The 12,981-nt window shown below is 43.3% G+C and overlaps 4 protein-coding genes across 4 annotated transcripts; 1 reads left to right on the forward strand and 3 right to left on the reverse strand.

Annotated features, from left to right (window-relative positions):
• Positions 1 to 242: 242 nt before the first annotated feature.
• BDB00DRAFT_457902 (PCI domain-containing protein) lies at positions 243 to 2,678 on the forward strand. The gene is made up of 12 exons (XM_053117456.1): positions 243 to 352; positions 463 to 541; positions 655 to 733; positions 823 to 883; positions 964 to 1,137; positions 1,214 to 1,288; positions 1,380 to 1,514; positions 1,594 to 1,693; positions 1,800 to 1,887; positions 1,971 to 2,265; positions 2,377 to 2,489; positions 2,554 to 2,678. Exons 1-12 carry the CDS (start codon positions 314 to 316, stop codon positions 2,642 to 2,644), a joined length of 1,329 nt encoding a protein of 442 aa, XP_052978292.1. The 5' UTR covers positions 243 to 313; the 3' UTR covers positions 2,645 to 2,678.
• Positions 2,679 to 2,711: 33 nt separating this feature from the next.
• On the reverse strand, positions 2,712 to 4,241 carry BDB00DRAFT_766022 (Vta1 like-domain-containing protein; the record flags this gene model as incomplete). Its single annotated transcript, XM_053119559.1, has 6 exons — positions 2,712 to 3,198; positions 3,253 to 3,374; positions 3,477 to 3,552; positions 3,665 to 3,795; positions 3,955 to 4,049; positions 4,151 to 4,241. The coding sequence occupies 6 exons, from the start codon at positions 4,239 to 4,241 to the stop codon at positions 2,712 to 2,714; spliced, it is 1,002 nt and encodes a 333-aa protein (XP_052978293.1).
• Positions 4,242 to 6,732: 2,491 nt separating this feature from the next.
• On the reverse strand, positions 6,733 to 7,454 carry BDB00DRAFT_829813 (uncharacterized protein). Its single transcript, XM_053123981.1, has one exon. It carries the CDS (start codon positions 7,403 to 7,405, stop codon positions 6,746 to 6,748), a length of 660 nt encoding a protein of 219 aa, XP_052978294.1. The 5' UTR covers positions 7,406 to 7,454; the 3' UTR covers positions 6,733 to 6,745.
• A 518-nt stretch (positions 7,455 to 7,972) lies between these two features.
• Positions 7,973 to 11,275, reverse strand: BDB00DRAFT_873684 (uncharacterized protein; the record flags this gene model as incomplete). The annotated part of the gene is made up of 6 exons (XM_053127125.1): positions 7,973 to 9,608; positions 9,679 to 9,887; positions 10,022 to 10,382; positions 10,491 to 10,544; positions 10,676 to 10,833; positions 10,931 to 11,275. 6 exons carry the CDS (start codon positions 11,273 to 11,275, stop codon positions 7,973 to 7,975), a joined length of 2,763 nt encoding a protein of 920 aa, XP_052978295.1.
• Between the last annotated feature and the right edge of the window lie 1,706 nt (positions 11,276 to 12,981).

The following is a 12,981-nucleotide window of genomic DNA, read 5'->3' on the forward strand; positions in this document are numbered from 1 at the left end:
AAGCTCTTTTTGTCCGCTTAAATGATGGTTCGTTTAATATTAAAAAAGGCCGAGTCGATGTCTTCCCATTTGCTCGAGATATCTCAAAGATAGAGCCATTTAAAGCATTGGGAACGTGTAGCTGCAAACGCTCAACATTATTGACGAGCGTAAAAGAATAATCATATTAAATCCGCCCTGTCACCTGAAATAGACCGTTCCGCCACAGGTGCGTCGGGACGTGAAGTATTCGACGCATTGCGCGAAGCTGCGCGAACTTACAACACCTCCTTCACATTTTCATTCTTTTGCGCGCCACACTTTCTATCCAACCATGAGCGACGACGATTTTATGCTTGAAGATGACGAAGGGGCAAGTAGCTAGTTTAGGAAAAAGGAAACTGTATAGAAAGCTTCAACAGTGGAGAAAGACGGGGAAAAAGGTACTAAATAAAGGAACTTGGAATTCCTTTTTCTCTTCAGGATTATGACTTCGAGTACGAAGACGACGACGACGACGAACCCGATGCCGACTTAGAAAATCGATATTATAATGCGAAAGGTATAGTTGAAACTGGAGTAGAAAGGACAAATCTCATTCGAATGGAACGATGGATTTAGACGAGGAATTGCTTTAATATGAATGTGTCTCACATTCATTCTAAATGTTGTTAGCCCGCAAGGAGGACGATCCCGAGGGCGCAATCACCGAGTTTCAAGGTGTCGTTGATGCTGAGGAAGAAAAAGGGGATTGGTATGTGCTCTCACACAAACACACACAAAGAAAGCACACGTACCTTCAATTTGGGCCTGAGACACACACGTATAACACATTGATATTAGGGGCTTTAAATCACTCAAACAGATGGCCAAGATATCATTTCATCTGAATAAGCCAGACGACGTACGTGTTATCATCTTGAACCTCGTATGCACAAAAGTGATGATTCGCCTCATAACTTTTTGGGCTTTTGGCTTGTTTAGACTTTAAAATACTACAAGCAACTTCTTACGTATACCAAATCGGCTGTCACCCGCAATTATAGCGAAAAAAGTATCAGCAATATCTTGGATTACGTGTCAACTTCAGACAATATGGCCTTTGTAGAGCAGTTTTATCAGATCTCGTTGGATGCGCTGCAGGAGATGAACAATGAGGTACATTACATTTTCGACTGAGAAATTAGGGGATGGGGAAGTAGAAAGCTAATCACCGGCTATCCGTCCTATCTAGCGTCTGTGGGTCAAGACCAATTTAAAACTGGCCAAACTTTATCTGGATCGCAAGGAATATGGCCGATTACAAAAGGTAAAAAGATGCTCCTATTTCTCTCTCTCTTATACTATCATGAGGAAACAAACCCCCACTCTGAGCTACTGACAACAAAGGGACATTCTAGATCTTACGCGAGTTGCGCAAGGCATGTGAGAGTGGTGACGGCACAGACTACCAAAGAAAAGGCACACATCTTCTTGAAGTGCTTGCACTCGAAATCCAAATGCACACAGAAACAAAAAACAGCAAGAAACTAAAGGTTTGTAAAGGCTCGGTGTCTATATTGGCACGTTGTCGTATCAAGAAAAAAAAATAAGTAATTGATGTATCCTATATAGGAACTCTATCAACAATGTCTGAATGTCAAGTCGGCTATTCCACATCCTCGGATCATGGGTGTTATCCGTGAATGTGGTGGTAAAATGCATATGGGTGAAAGTAAGTTTGGACTGATTCCAACCAAAATCATCTATATTTGCTAGCAAAGATCAAGTAGGGATGTACTGATGCGTTATGAGCATGATTTTTGTTTGAAAATAAACAGAGGAGTGGGATATGGCACAAACAGATTTCTTCGAATCCTTCAAAAACTATGATGAAGCTGGAAGTCCACAACGTATTCAAGTACTTAAGTAAGTGATCCCTACACAAATTTTTGTATATGTCCAAGGTTGTACTGTTCAAGCATATACTGAAGGTCAGCCTACACAAACAGATATTTGGTACTTGCGAATATGTTGACCGAATCACAGATCAACCCGTTCGACTCACAAGAAACCAAGCCATACAAGAACGATCGAGAAATTGTTGCCATGACTAACCTAGTGAGCGCTTTCCAAAGAAAAGATATCCGGGAATTCGAGCGTATCTTGAAAAGTAATCGTCAAGCCATCATGGGTGACTCTTTTATCCGCGCTTACATTGACGATGTTCTGGCAAACATTCGGAAGCAAGTTCTCGTTAAGCTTATCAAGCCCTATACTCGGATAGAGCTTGCGTTTATGGCAAAGGTAATAGACAATCATATTTCTTCTTAAACAACCAAAGACAGCACACCATCCTGAGATAATTGGCTAATTAGCGCCCAACCCTTCCTTTTCCTCATCAATGTAATACCATAGCAACTCAACATCGCGGTCGAAGAAGTTGAGGAACTACTGATAGCTTTGATATTGGATGAAAAGATATCTGGTCGAATCGATCAAGTCAACCAACGACTTGAACTTGAGCAAAGGTAAAGTAATAAATAGCGTAAAGTGGTATATGTATGATTTATTGTTAATCTGTGTGATATGTAGATCTACGGACACTGTGAAATATGAAACAATGGAGAAATGGTCCAATAACCTTTCCAAATTGTGCAAAACCGTTTCCAGTCGTGCTCAATAATAAAACTTTTCCCTCCAACCTCCAAAACATTCCAATTTAATTTTTTACTAGTGAACTTCTTCCACTTTTAGTATCCAAAGTTATTTTGCTGATTATATCCAAGATCGTTCAACGCTGTCAATAACTGAGTGCGGGCTGTCTTGATATCGTCATAATTAAGAGCACTGATGGCCCATTTGGCATGTTTCTGTGCGGCCGCAACACTGCCAGGGTCGAGCATGGGTGTATCTGAAGTACCTGCAGATGTTGATGTTTGTACAGGTGCAGGAGCTGCAACAGGTTGTGGCGGTGGCGGTTGTTGTTTTTGCTGTACGACAGGTGGAGGCGGTGTAGATGTTGTGGGTGGAGGCACATGTGGAAGCGTACTGTTACTGGGCGTGACGGGCGGTGAAGTAGCAGCAGGAGGGGGAGAAGGGTGTTGCGACATAGTAGTAGAAGAAGAAGGTTGACCAGGCGAGGATGGTGTGGCGGAGGCGGGTGGCGGAGGCGTAAAGTTTGGAGGCAGTTCAGCAGAAGCATTACCGGGTAAAGGCGCTGTAAAGTTCGAAGGTGGACTAGGAAATTCGGATATCGAGGCAGGAGGTTGTGCGGGCATGTCTTTATCCAACGCCATTTCTTCATCTTCTTGTTGCTGCTCACCAGGTGCGCCCGGTGTGGGTGTACGACCTTCCCGGAGGGCCTTCATGATATCAGCAGCCTTCCATTTTGCGTACTTAATCTTTGCCTCGATCTATCAAATATGTGTTGTGTGAAACTTCTTACTGTCGCTCATACCAGTCTTTCAGTACAGCTTTTCCCAGTTCCCTACACAGCGTGTTTCACTTATTCATACCTCTGGATCTAAATCATCAAACGTTTTCAAAAGTTCCAAGAAGATGGACGCTGCCAAGAAAGTCTTGGCGGTTTTCCTTTGGTAAAGCAAAACGATAATCAGAACCCCTTTGCATTTAACGCGTGCTTCCATCCCTTTTCTCTCGCCTTCCTCCACACATCATCCAGTTCTTCAACCCATCCACTTACTTGGACGCCTTTCCACTGCGGTCTTCATTGTCAGCATTGAGAAACACTTTGAGTGCAAAGTTTTCAAGATGTGCATAGCCCACCAAATCGCTGGTGATAGCTTCATTATTGGCGCCAAGGGCTGTTTTCACCTAATGTAGAACAAGAATATATGTTAATATCTCATTCTCCCTCATTTATAAATGATCTGCCAAGATTTAATAAGAACTTAAGCTTGGCTCCTTCCCCCTCTCTCCTCATATCAAGCTAAAGGTTGTGTGTATGCGTTGCTTCTATTTTCCTAGAATTACCTGCTCCAATTTATCCAAAAGCTGTGACAAGTACGCATTGGTTTCTTTGTTACTCGGACCTTTGCTAATGGCCATTTTCACCGCATAATATTGAGCTATAAATATAAGGAAAATGAGCTTAAGTGATAAAGAGGAAAAGTGGGAGTTCCCATTACTGTTACTGTTCAAAGTATATTTTGTTAGACCGAGACAATACCATAGTAAGAAACGATAGGATCTCTTTCACTAAGCTCTTGACCACGTTGAATATAGGGTGCAATGTACTTTATATCAGCTGGTATCTCCATTGTGTGTGTGTATGTAAGTTGAGGAAAAAACCAAAAAGGCTAAAGACAGTGACAAGCACCCTCGACACGCGTGTGCATTTTTTTTAGGTACAGCAGGCATTGATCTCAAATTTGATTCGCTCTATAATGTCACCGGGACTTCGACGCAATGCGGGCATTTACAGCTCCACCGCAGATAACAACATCGTGGTAGTGTTGTAGCAGACAATGCGTGTATCATCTTTGAGCAGAATACAATGTTATCGCTTATAATTGAACGTGTAGCAGCTCATAGCCATGTACCCTATCATTCTGGACTCTCACTTTTGCTATAATGTCAATTACAGGTGAAAAGTCAACAATCCCTTGACAAGAAGATGCTCCTTCAATAGTACCACTGTACACACTTGTTTTGGGACGAGTTAAAATTAATTCACTTATTATCAGAAAGCTCACTATCTTTGAATTGTTGTTTTTTATTTTGATATTGTTACTTGAATCTACGCGATGGCGTCTTTTCATCTTTTGTTAAGAAAGAAAGTGAGGAATTGTAACTGCCACGAACGACGAGGCGGATGAATCGAAGTTGACTACAACAGCAGATAGTAGCCTATTTGACAGGTTACACCTCTTGTAGTAGCGGCCGCAGTTGCATGGTGGCTCTGAATGAATTGGGATGGCGGTAAGACACGATGAAAATTGACTAGTATCTTGTTGTCTATTCACTACATAGCTGCAACAAACATGCTAAGAAAGATAGGATAAGATGATGAGGGGTTGCTATATACACACGTCACTCGCTCACTCTCTTTTGCCGATACTATACAGCTACTCTCTTCACCCTTCATCTTGCTTCTTATTGTGCGACAGGATACGTATTATCGTTACAAAAAGCAAGTGAAAAGATGTTATTATTTAAATATGGATGCTCCTAAATCTTTGAAAGATAAATACAATGCTCAACAATGAAGTAGCACTGCACCGTATAGTGTATTCTGCAAAGGGGACACAATCATATTCCTACTCGCAGCTTCAATTTTCAAAGTTGGAACCTACGTACGAAAATACCGGTAAATAAATACGATGTGTTAGATGACAATTATACAGTAGTAACACCACTCGTTATGGTCGGGTTCATGACGGGGACTGGATCTTCTAGATCTGCGACTTTTCTTTTCTGCTTGCCTAGTCATTATTGGTTGTGAAGGACCAGAAGCATCAAGAATAGGCAAAGGAGGGTTTTGTTGATGTGTATTTGTTGCCATACTTTATTTCTTGCCGGCGCCGACGCCGACGCCGTCCGGTCGTGCAATTCAAATCCGCAGTCAGTTCTAATACTTTCCTCTCTAATATACATAACACCATCAATGCCAAGCTTTTCAATGTGAGGCAATATTGCTATATTCTCCGGGTGGAACATCATTGGTCTGCTGATAGAAATGTCATGTTTATAAAAAAAATTGTGCTAATCAACCTATGACCAAAAAAGACATTGAAAAATGCGTAGCCACACACACAAAACACATCCCCATCGCTCTCACTTTTCTCTGTAAATCATGGGAGACCTATAATAATAAAAAGAGATTCTTTGCTTAAAACAGATAATTGAGGTGGTGATCATAACGATGACCGAAGAAATCGAGCTATCATACGTAGTAGTATCAAAATTACTCTTTGTCATGATTGATCCAATCCTATGTCAATTTGTATCATTAGTGTGCCGACGCCACTCTTGTATCTATGATTTGATACATCATACTGCATTGTCATACAAAAAACAAAGTTTCCGTTTTAGAAGAACATATATTTATTTACATTACCATGCCGCAAATAAGAGCAGCGATAAAGGCAATTGAAGAACTCGGGCGTTGCCGGCTATCCCTTTCGTTTGTCGAAGTTTCACTATTACCACGTGCTTTTAACTTAACAGTTTATGTACTACCATTTACAATCGAATTTCCTGAAGTTATCGATGATGTTTAAGGACTCTATTATATCATAGAAAAAGAAGCAGGGTGGTTTAGGGGATATGCATGCGGCGGCGGCGCCAGTATCATCAGCCACAGCCTTTACAGTAATCAAGTTTGAGAACGCATACGATATCTATTCGAAAAAAAAACATGCTGCACAAGGTGCATATAGTGATGATAAAAATGGTACTTATAGCGTTCTGTTACTCTCTGATTTTGTTACTTCCACGACAAGCATTTGGTATTTCTGCTGCGCTGCACCCAAATGAAAAAAAATGGGCATGATGATACTGGCTTATTATGTAACGCAAACAAAATTAAAACCCCAAAGTGTCAAATGAAGAAGGACAGAAAAACGTGTCTTGTTTCTTCAGGCGGGAAAAAATAAGCCATTTACGTAGCTAAGCCCAGTATGTGAAATGCAACATTCTTTTCTCTATGGCTTTGTTCTTGTCAAGGGATTTGAAAAATGAACAAGCCGCCGCTCGCCCCCAAACCTTACTCCACTTTTAAAGGCAGTTTATAGTGAACACAGTATTAAGTGTTTTATGATTCTCATAAAGACGAAGACTTTATTGACATGGGTGGGCTATCGTCGCCAATGGGTGGGGACATATTACTAGGAGTAGTTGTAGCAGCAGTTTTATAGGTAAAAATATTACCCTCCGTACTGTTACTAGATGAGTTCCTGTCATAATCATCGATATCCATCATTGTAGCCATCGATTCCATCTTCTGTTGTATGGGTGGCAATTTTATTCGTTCCTTGACGTCGTCCTTGTTGCTTATACTACTGCTACTTCTGTCATTACAACAATGGTTGTCGGTGCTAACATGCAATGGCTTCTGTCCTCCTATTGATAATGGTGGCGATGGATGGTGGTGTTCTTGTTTGTTCTTGATGCCGGCTGCGGAGAAGGAGGGGGAGCCAGAGGGCGAAGAGGATAAATGAAATGCTGCTTTATTGCATTGATTCTCGTGCCGAACTCTAGAGTCTTTACGTGTGAATGTTTTTGTGCAAAGACTACATTGAAATCGTTCTTGTCGTAAATGCACAGAGTTTTCATGCCGGGACCGATCACGTCGTCTTGTAAAAGACTTTTTGCATTGAGCACAATATTGGTCGCTGGACAACTGTTGTTTTCTATGCTGTTTGTTACGAAGGATATTGGTTCCTGTTGTTGGTTGAGACATCTTAATAGTGGTTAAAATCATATAGAAGCTGTTATTGCAGTGATAAAAGAGAGAAAGAAAGTAAAGATAGCATGAAACATTGGAAAAGGACTTGAGCTTTATATATAGAATTTTTTGACGGCATATAAAAAAAAATTGCAAAAGTAAAACTTAAAATGTATGCATGTATGCGTGTGTGCGTGTGTTGTCGTGCTGAGTGCCTGCGTAGCTGATATGGAAAATGGAAGAAAAACGACTGGTGTAGGAATTTGTGTGCGTGGGGGTTGATAAAACAAAGGGCTCAGTATGTACACAAAATGACAATTTTTCTTATAAAGTAGTAATAGTGGTAGTAGTACTGTTTGATCAAAAATGTTGAGAAGATGGGGCAGGGGTATCATCATCGACAACAGCAAATGACTTGCTTGTGGTTTTCAGTAGCCGGTCGTTATTGCTCATGGGATTTTGTGGGCTGCTGGTAATGGTAGTGGTGATATACATGATGAATGAGGGCATGATCGTGTGTGTGAATGTGTCAGAGATGTATAGAAACAAGAAGAAAAATGCAATATGTGTAATAATGTGTCGTGCTGCGAGCAGTGAAGGCTGCTATGCTAGCATACTAATGCTTTGAAACGTAGTAGATGGCCAAAGGGTGTCAAAGCAGTTCTTGCCATTCTGAACCTTTTTGTTGTTCTTGCCATTTGCCTGCGACTGTGACACTGCTAGCAGTGAGGACGATGGATAAAAACGGCGCATGATGGGGAACAGCATCATATCATTCACTGCGGATGTTGTTGTGCGCCTGCGCTTGGAGACCATAGAACGTGCCAGGATAATATCTTGGATGATGGCTGTATTTCCCTTGATCCGAGCAAGAGACAGTGGCGTATATCCGTTCCGGTCACAGACATTGAGCGCCTCCTCGTGACACATAATTGCTATTTTGCAAGCCAGTCGAGTATATCCCATCCAAACTGCCAGGTGAAGCAGTGTATGACCGCCGTCGTTTGTCGCATGTAGCAGTTCATTGGTTGTGACTCGATATGTATCGAGCGCTTGAATGACCGTGTCCTCCAACGTGGTAGTGGTATTGTCATCGTCATCCTCGGCATCATGATCCGAGGTACCTGCAGCATCATTGTTAGTAGCGCCGCTACCATTATTGTGGTTATGTAGATAAAGTGGACTGTTGTCTCCACCCTGAACGATCCGCATCGCAATTTGTTTGGCATCTAGTAGCTTGCCCGTCGTCTTCAGCCCGACGACTTGCAACGCCAATTCTAATAGGGCCTGATCGTTGGCGTCGTAGTAGGTGAACAGGGGCACATCCTGGCCGTCCAACACGAGCGAGTGCTGCTTAAACGAGACTACCACTGGTCCCGGGTGGGCTGCGGGAGGCAGGAGACATACCAGCGTGTTTGCATTCCAAAAGATGGTCGTAGCTTGATGCTCACCAAAGAGGCACGTGAGGCCCCTGTAAAAGTTGGCTCCCAATACAGTCACCTCACATCCACCATAAGTAGGACCTTGTGCAGGGACAAGGCGCTCGAGCTGTGGCGTCCGAGTTGAGGACAGGTTTTCGGGAGCCACGTATTGCTCCGACATTGCTGGTGGTAGTGGTGGTTGTGGTGGTAATAGTAGCCGATGCTCGAGCGGGTTCAGCACAGGACTCGCGGTCGTTGACGATGTCGATGAGGATGGTGGTGCTAGTGCATGGTGAAGTGCTACTGCTGATGGTGAGGGAGCAGAGGAGGTACTGGTAGCAGCGGTTGCAGTTGTAATAGGCGGAAAGAAAGATAGCGGGTTACCGAACGGGTTACGCTCCTCACCGGGTGTGGGCAAGGACGACGAGTCAAATGCGGTAGTAATTGTGGTGCTATTGTCCAGAATAGAAAAATCACTTGGATCGGCTGCATCCATAGACGGCATATTCTCCATTGCTGCCGCGAGTGTTAAGGACCCTCGGCGGGATGTTGCTGGGGTCACGGGAGCCACTGCTGTGCTTAATCCAGGTGGAGGCAATCTTCGTGCGGGTTTGTTTGTGTTGCTACTGCCGGTGGTGCTATTGCTTTTGTTGCTGGAGGACATTGATAATGATGGTAATGAGGCTGTTTCGAAAGCGCTCCTATCTCGCTTGCGGCTCTTTTGGCGAGTACTTTTATGGTCGTCTGTAATTAAAATGGGTGGGGACATTCCCGTTGCAATGATATCGCCATTATCGGTCTTCATTGTAAATTGCACACTAAATGCCATATTTTTTGTCAACATGACATGATACTGCTGTTGAGTGAAGGATGGTCACTTTAACTTACCAAAAGCCCACTTTCTCATTATGGTGACGGCAATAGCACGTAATTCTTGTGGGGAGAATGGCATCGCCCGAGCTAAAGTTGACCATGGGCCCACAATTGAAAAGCAAGATACGATCCTGTTCAGGGATATCGTCAATAATCAATCGCAGGCGGTCGCTGTTGTTTTTGTGCTGATTTGCTCCGTTTTTAGATCTTTCCGCTCGTTTACGCTGTCAAATAAAGACCACATTTATAAGGGTTATGTAAGCTTCATGTTTCAAATAGGTTCTGGTCCCTTCACTCCTCCTTCTCCCTCTCCCCCACATAGTAGCACGGTTTGCTTTGGTTTAAATTTAGCATTTACCTCGCGCTGGATACAACCGGAGCACACTTTAACGGGCTGGTCGGGTTGACTGGCACAGACCACTTTGGCATCGAGATATATTACTTTGGATGATTCATCCGATAACAGCGTTCGACCATCACTGGCTAACAGCGTAGTTGAGGAAGAAGGGGACGTTGGCGCTGACGACGATGGAGATGACGACGACGATGATCGTTGTGCACTGCGCTTTAATCTTGATCGAGCCAACAGGTGCTCTGGCAGCTTGAGATAAGGCCAAGATGAAACCTTGGTTCCCTTCGTAGTCAACAATTGGATGCACAGACGGGTTTGGGTTTCCACGCGCGACTTGTCTGGGGCGCCGATCACACGGATCTGAAGTCTTTAATAGTATTATAAACACACGAAGAACGACTAAGGTTAATCCTGATTATTACTAAAGCGCACAAACTCTCCCAAAAATTTATTTGTATTTTCTGTAACACTTTACCCGTCCATATTTAGTGCTGCTGCTGGTGCTGCTGGTGATTCCGTCAATGATAGGCTAGAACAAGTAAACAACAACAAGTATTGTCAGTTTAATTTTGTTTCTTCCAACCTGCATACATGTTCCTCTAACCAACTGTGGCTACGAGGGTGGCTTGGAGCGAGTAGTCGGGGAAAGGGTCCATTTACCGATTGTGGCTATCGATACTGCCCGTAGTACTGTTGTCGTAATCAGAAGAAGGGGAGCTTTGAGCAAGGTATTCGGATAGCTGGAAATACGTTTCATCGTCCAACAGCAGATTGGTGTGACACGATATTGACGAGCCGTCGCCGTTGTTGTTGTTGTTCTACAATAAAAGCAAAAAGAAAATTGAGCGCCACGATTTTCTAAATCCCCTTTTTTTCTTCCAGGATGGAAAAACTTATGAAAAACCGGGATCCTACGTTTGAAATGGACGATTGACGTGATGATGACCGATGATGATGGTGCTGGTGCTGTCGTCCATTATCGCAAGGTGATGAAGTCGGGGATGACAAGAAAAACGTTGATTTTGGCGAGGATGTCAAGGGCGTGCTGCTGCTACTGTCGTAAGAAGTGGTGATGGGAGATGGCATGGACGACAAGACAGGTGATTTATCAGTCATGAAAGGATCGGCTTCAGGTATAAACAAAGCGTCGCCGTGAGCAACGTTCATGAGACCCATCTTGGTAGCATCACTTATAGTACGTGTGGGCGATGACGAAAGATCGGGTGATGGACGTTGCTGCTTTTGCTGTTTACCGGTCATGTCGAGCGGTGTACGTGTAGATAAAAGAGAAAGTAAGAAAAGAAGAAGAAGAAGCGAGATAAATGGCCAGGGAGGAAAGTTGGGTGAGACTGAATATCAAGGGGCGGAAATGTCATTGACTATATATAGGGTTGTTGTCGAAAGCGACATGAGTGTTTCGGCCAACATGTATCAATTGCATTAGCCGATAGGTAAAGCGGGCTAGTATTTACCTAATAGTTTAGGCGAGTTTACTAAGTGCTGTACGTGCTGCGAGTAGAAAACAAAGGGGGGGCACGTTAATTTTATTATCATTGCGGTCCTGCTATTATTCAAAGGGGGGTGGGAAGAGACAAGCCTAGAAGCACAGCAAAAGACAAGGATGTATAAAAAAAAGTGTGGGAATGAAGACCAGCGATCCCCATCCAATTGTTGATCCATGACTGATAATGGTTGCCAAACAACAAGACGTGTAACGACGCGTTGGTCTGATCGCAAAAGAGATCCCGACATTTGGCGGTCTGTGTCACCCTCTATCTTTTTATCCTGTCTGTCCACCGTCCCTGCAAAGGTCATTTAACAAGAACCGGGCTAAGCTATATACTGCCTAGTGGCTCCTGCTACACAGTAGCAGAGCAGAAGATATGAGTGTAACAGTCTTGAAGGAGGAAGGTTTGGTCAGAACGACGCATTTGGTGGCTGGCTGCCCGACAGATATCATTTGAAACCACAGATGCTTCTTCCATTTTCTAGCACAGCATGATTATCAGAACTTCTCTTTCTATGTCAAAAAGTCACATCGCTACTAATAACGGACGGCTGGCAGTCGTGATAGATATTCACGTAACAAAATTATGGCAGCCACGTTCGTTTCCTAAAAACCGCATGCACACCTCCGAGAAACGCATACAATATGGATGACGAGCACAAGCGGAACCAACCTTATTTAGCACGCGGCCTATTCTCACGCTCGAGAAAAAAGGACCCGGTTCCTTTCGCAGAACACAAGAGCAACAATACTATGAGCACGCTGCTCTTTAATACCAGACCACACTTCTCTGGCTTCGAACACACTCACATTCCCGGCTAATTCCGCCGAAAGAAGCATTTGCATACTCAAGGCAACCATTCTTTTTCACATGTTAGCGGATGCAAAGTTTGTATAAAAACGACCATCCTTTTGCGCATACAAGAGCTTCTTCTTCTTTTCACCTTTCCGCTCGCTTCATAAGCTGGTGAAAACCTGTTTCTTTCTTCTTGTCTTTTGGCAGAGCGGAGTAAGTGCTGCTAGTATATAAAAAGACATCCATTCTAAAAAAAAAATCGATACGGGTACTCTTTTGGGAGTGACAAGTTTTGCTGTTCGCGCTTTTTCTTTTGGCTCGGAATCTTTCATCCGGCGTTTTGTTCAACGCTTTATTTTCGCGCTGTGTATGCGCACCCATTACTAACCCTCTTTAAAAGCATAGTTGTTGATTACAAATTGATAAAGTGTGTATACGGCAAAACGTTAAAGAATTCTACCCCACACACATTCTTCCTCATAAAGAGATCTTTGGGGGGAGACCAAAGTAACGTAACCCAGTCATTGAGTTCAATTGCTTCAAACAACATACCATCTTACACATTAGTGAAGAGAGATTATGCGTGATACAAGCAACGAATAAAGTTTTGCGGCCAGAACAAATAGGGTTGCTACAGTACATGCAAATCTGCGGAGACCCCCC

The sequence above is a fragment of the Zychaea mexicana genome (assembly GCF_025766255.1).
Source record: "Zychaea mexicana strain RSA 1403 chromosome Unknown BDB00scaffold_51, whole genome shotgun sequence".
NCBI lineage: Eukaryota > Fungi > Mucoromycota > Mucoromycetes > Mucorales > Lichtheimiaceae > Zychaea > Zychaea mexicana.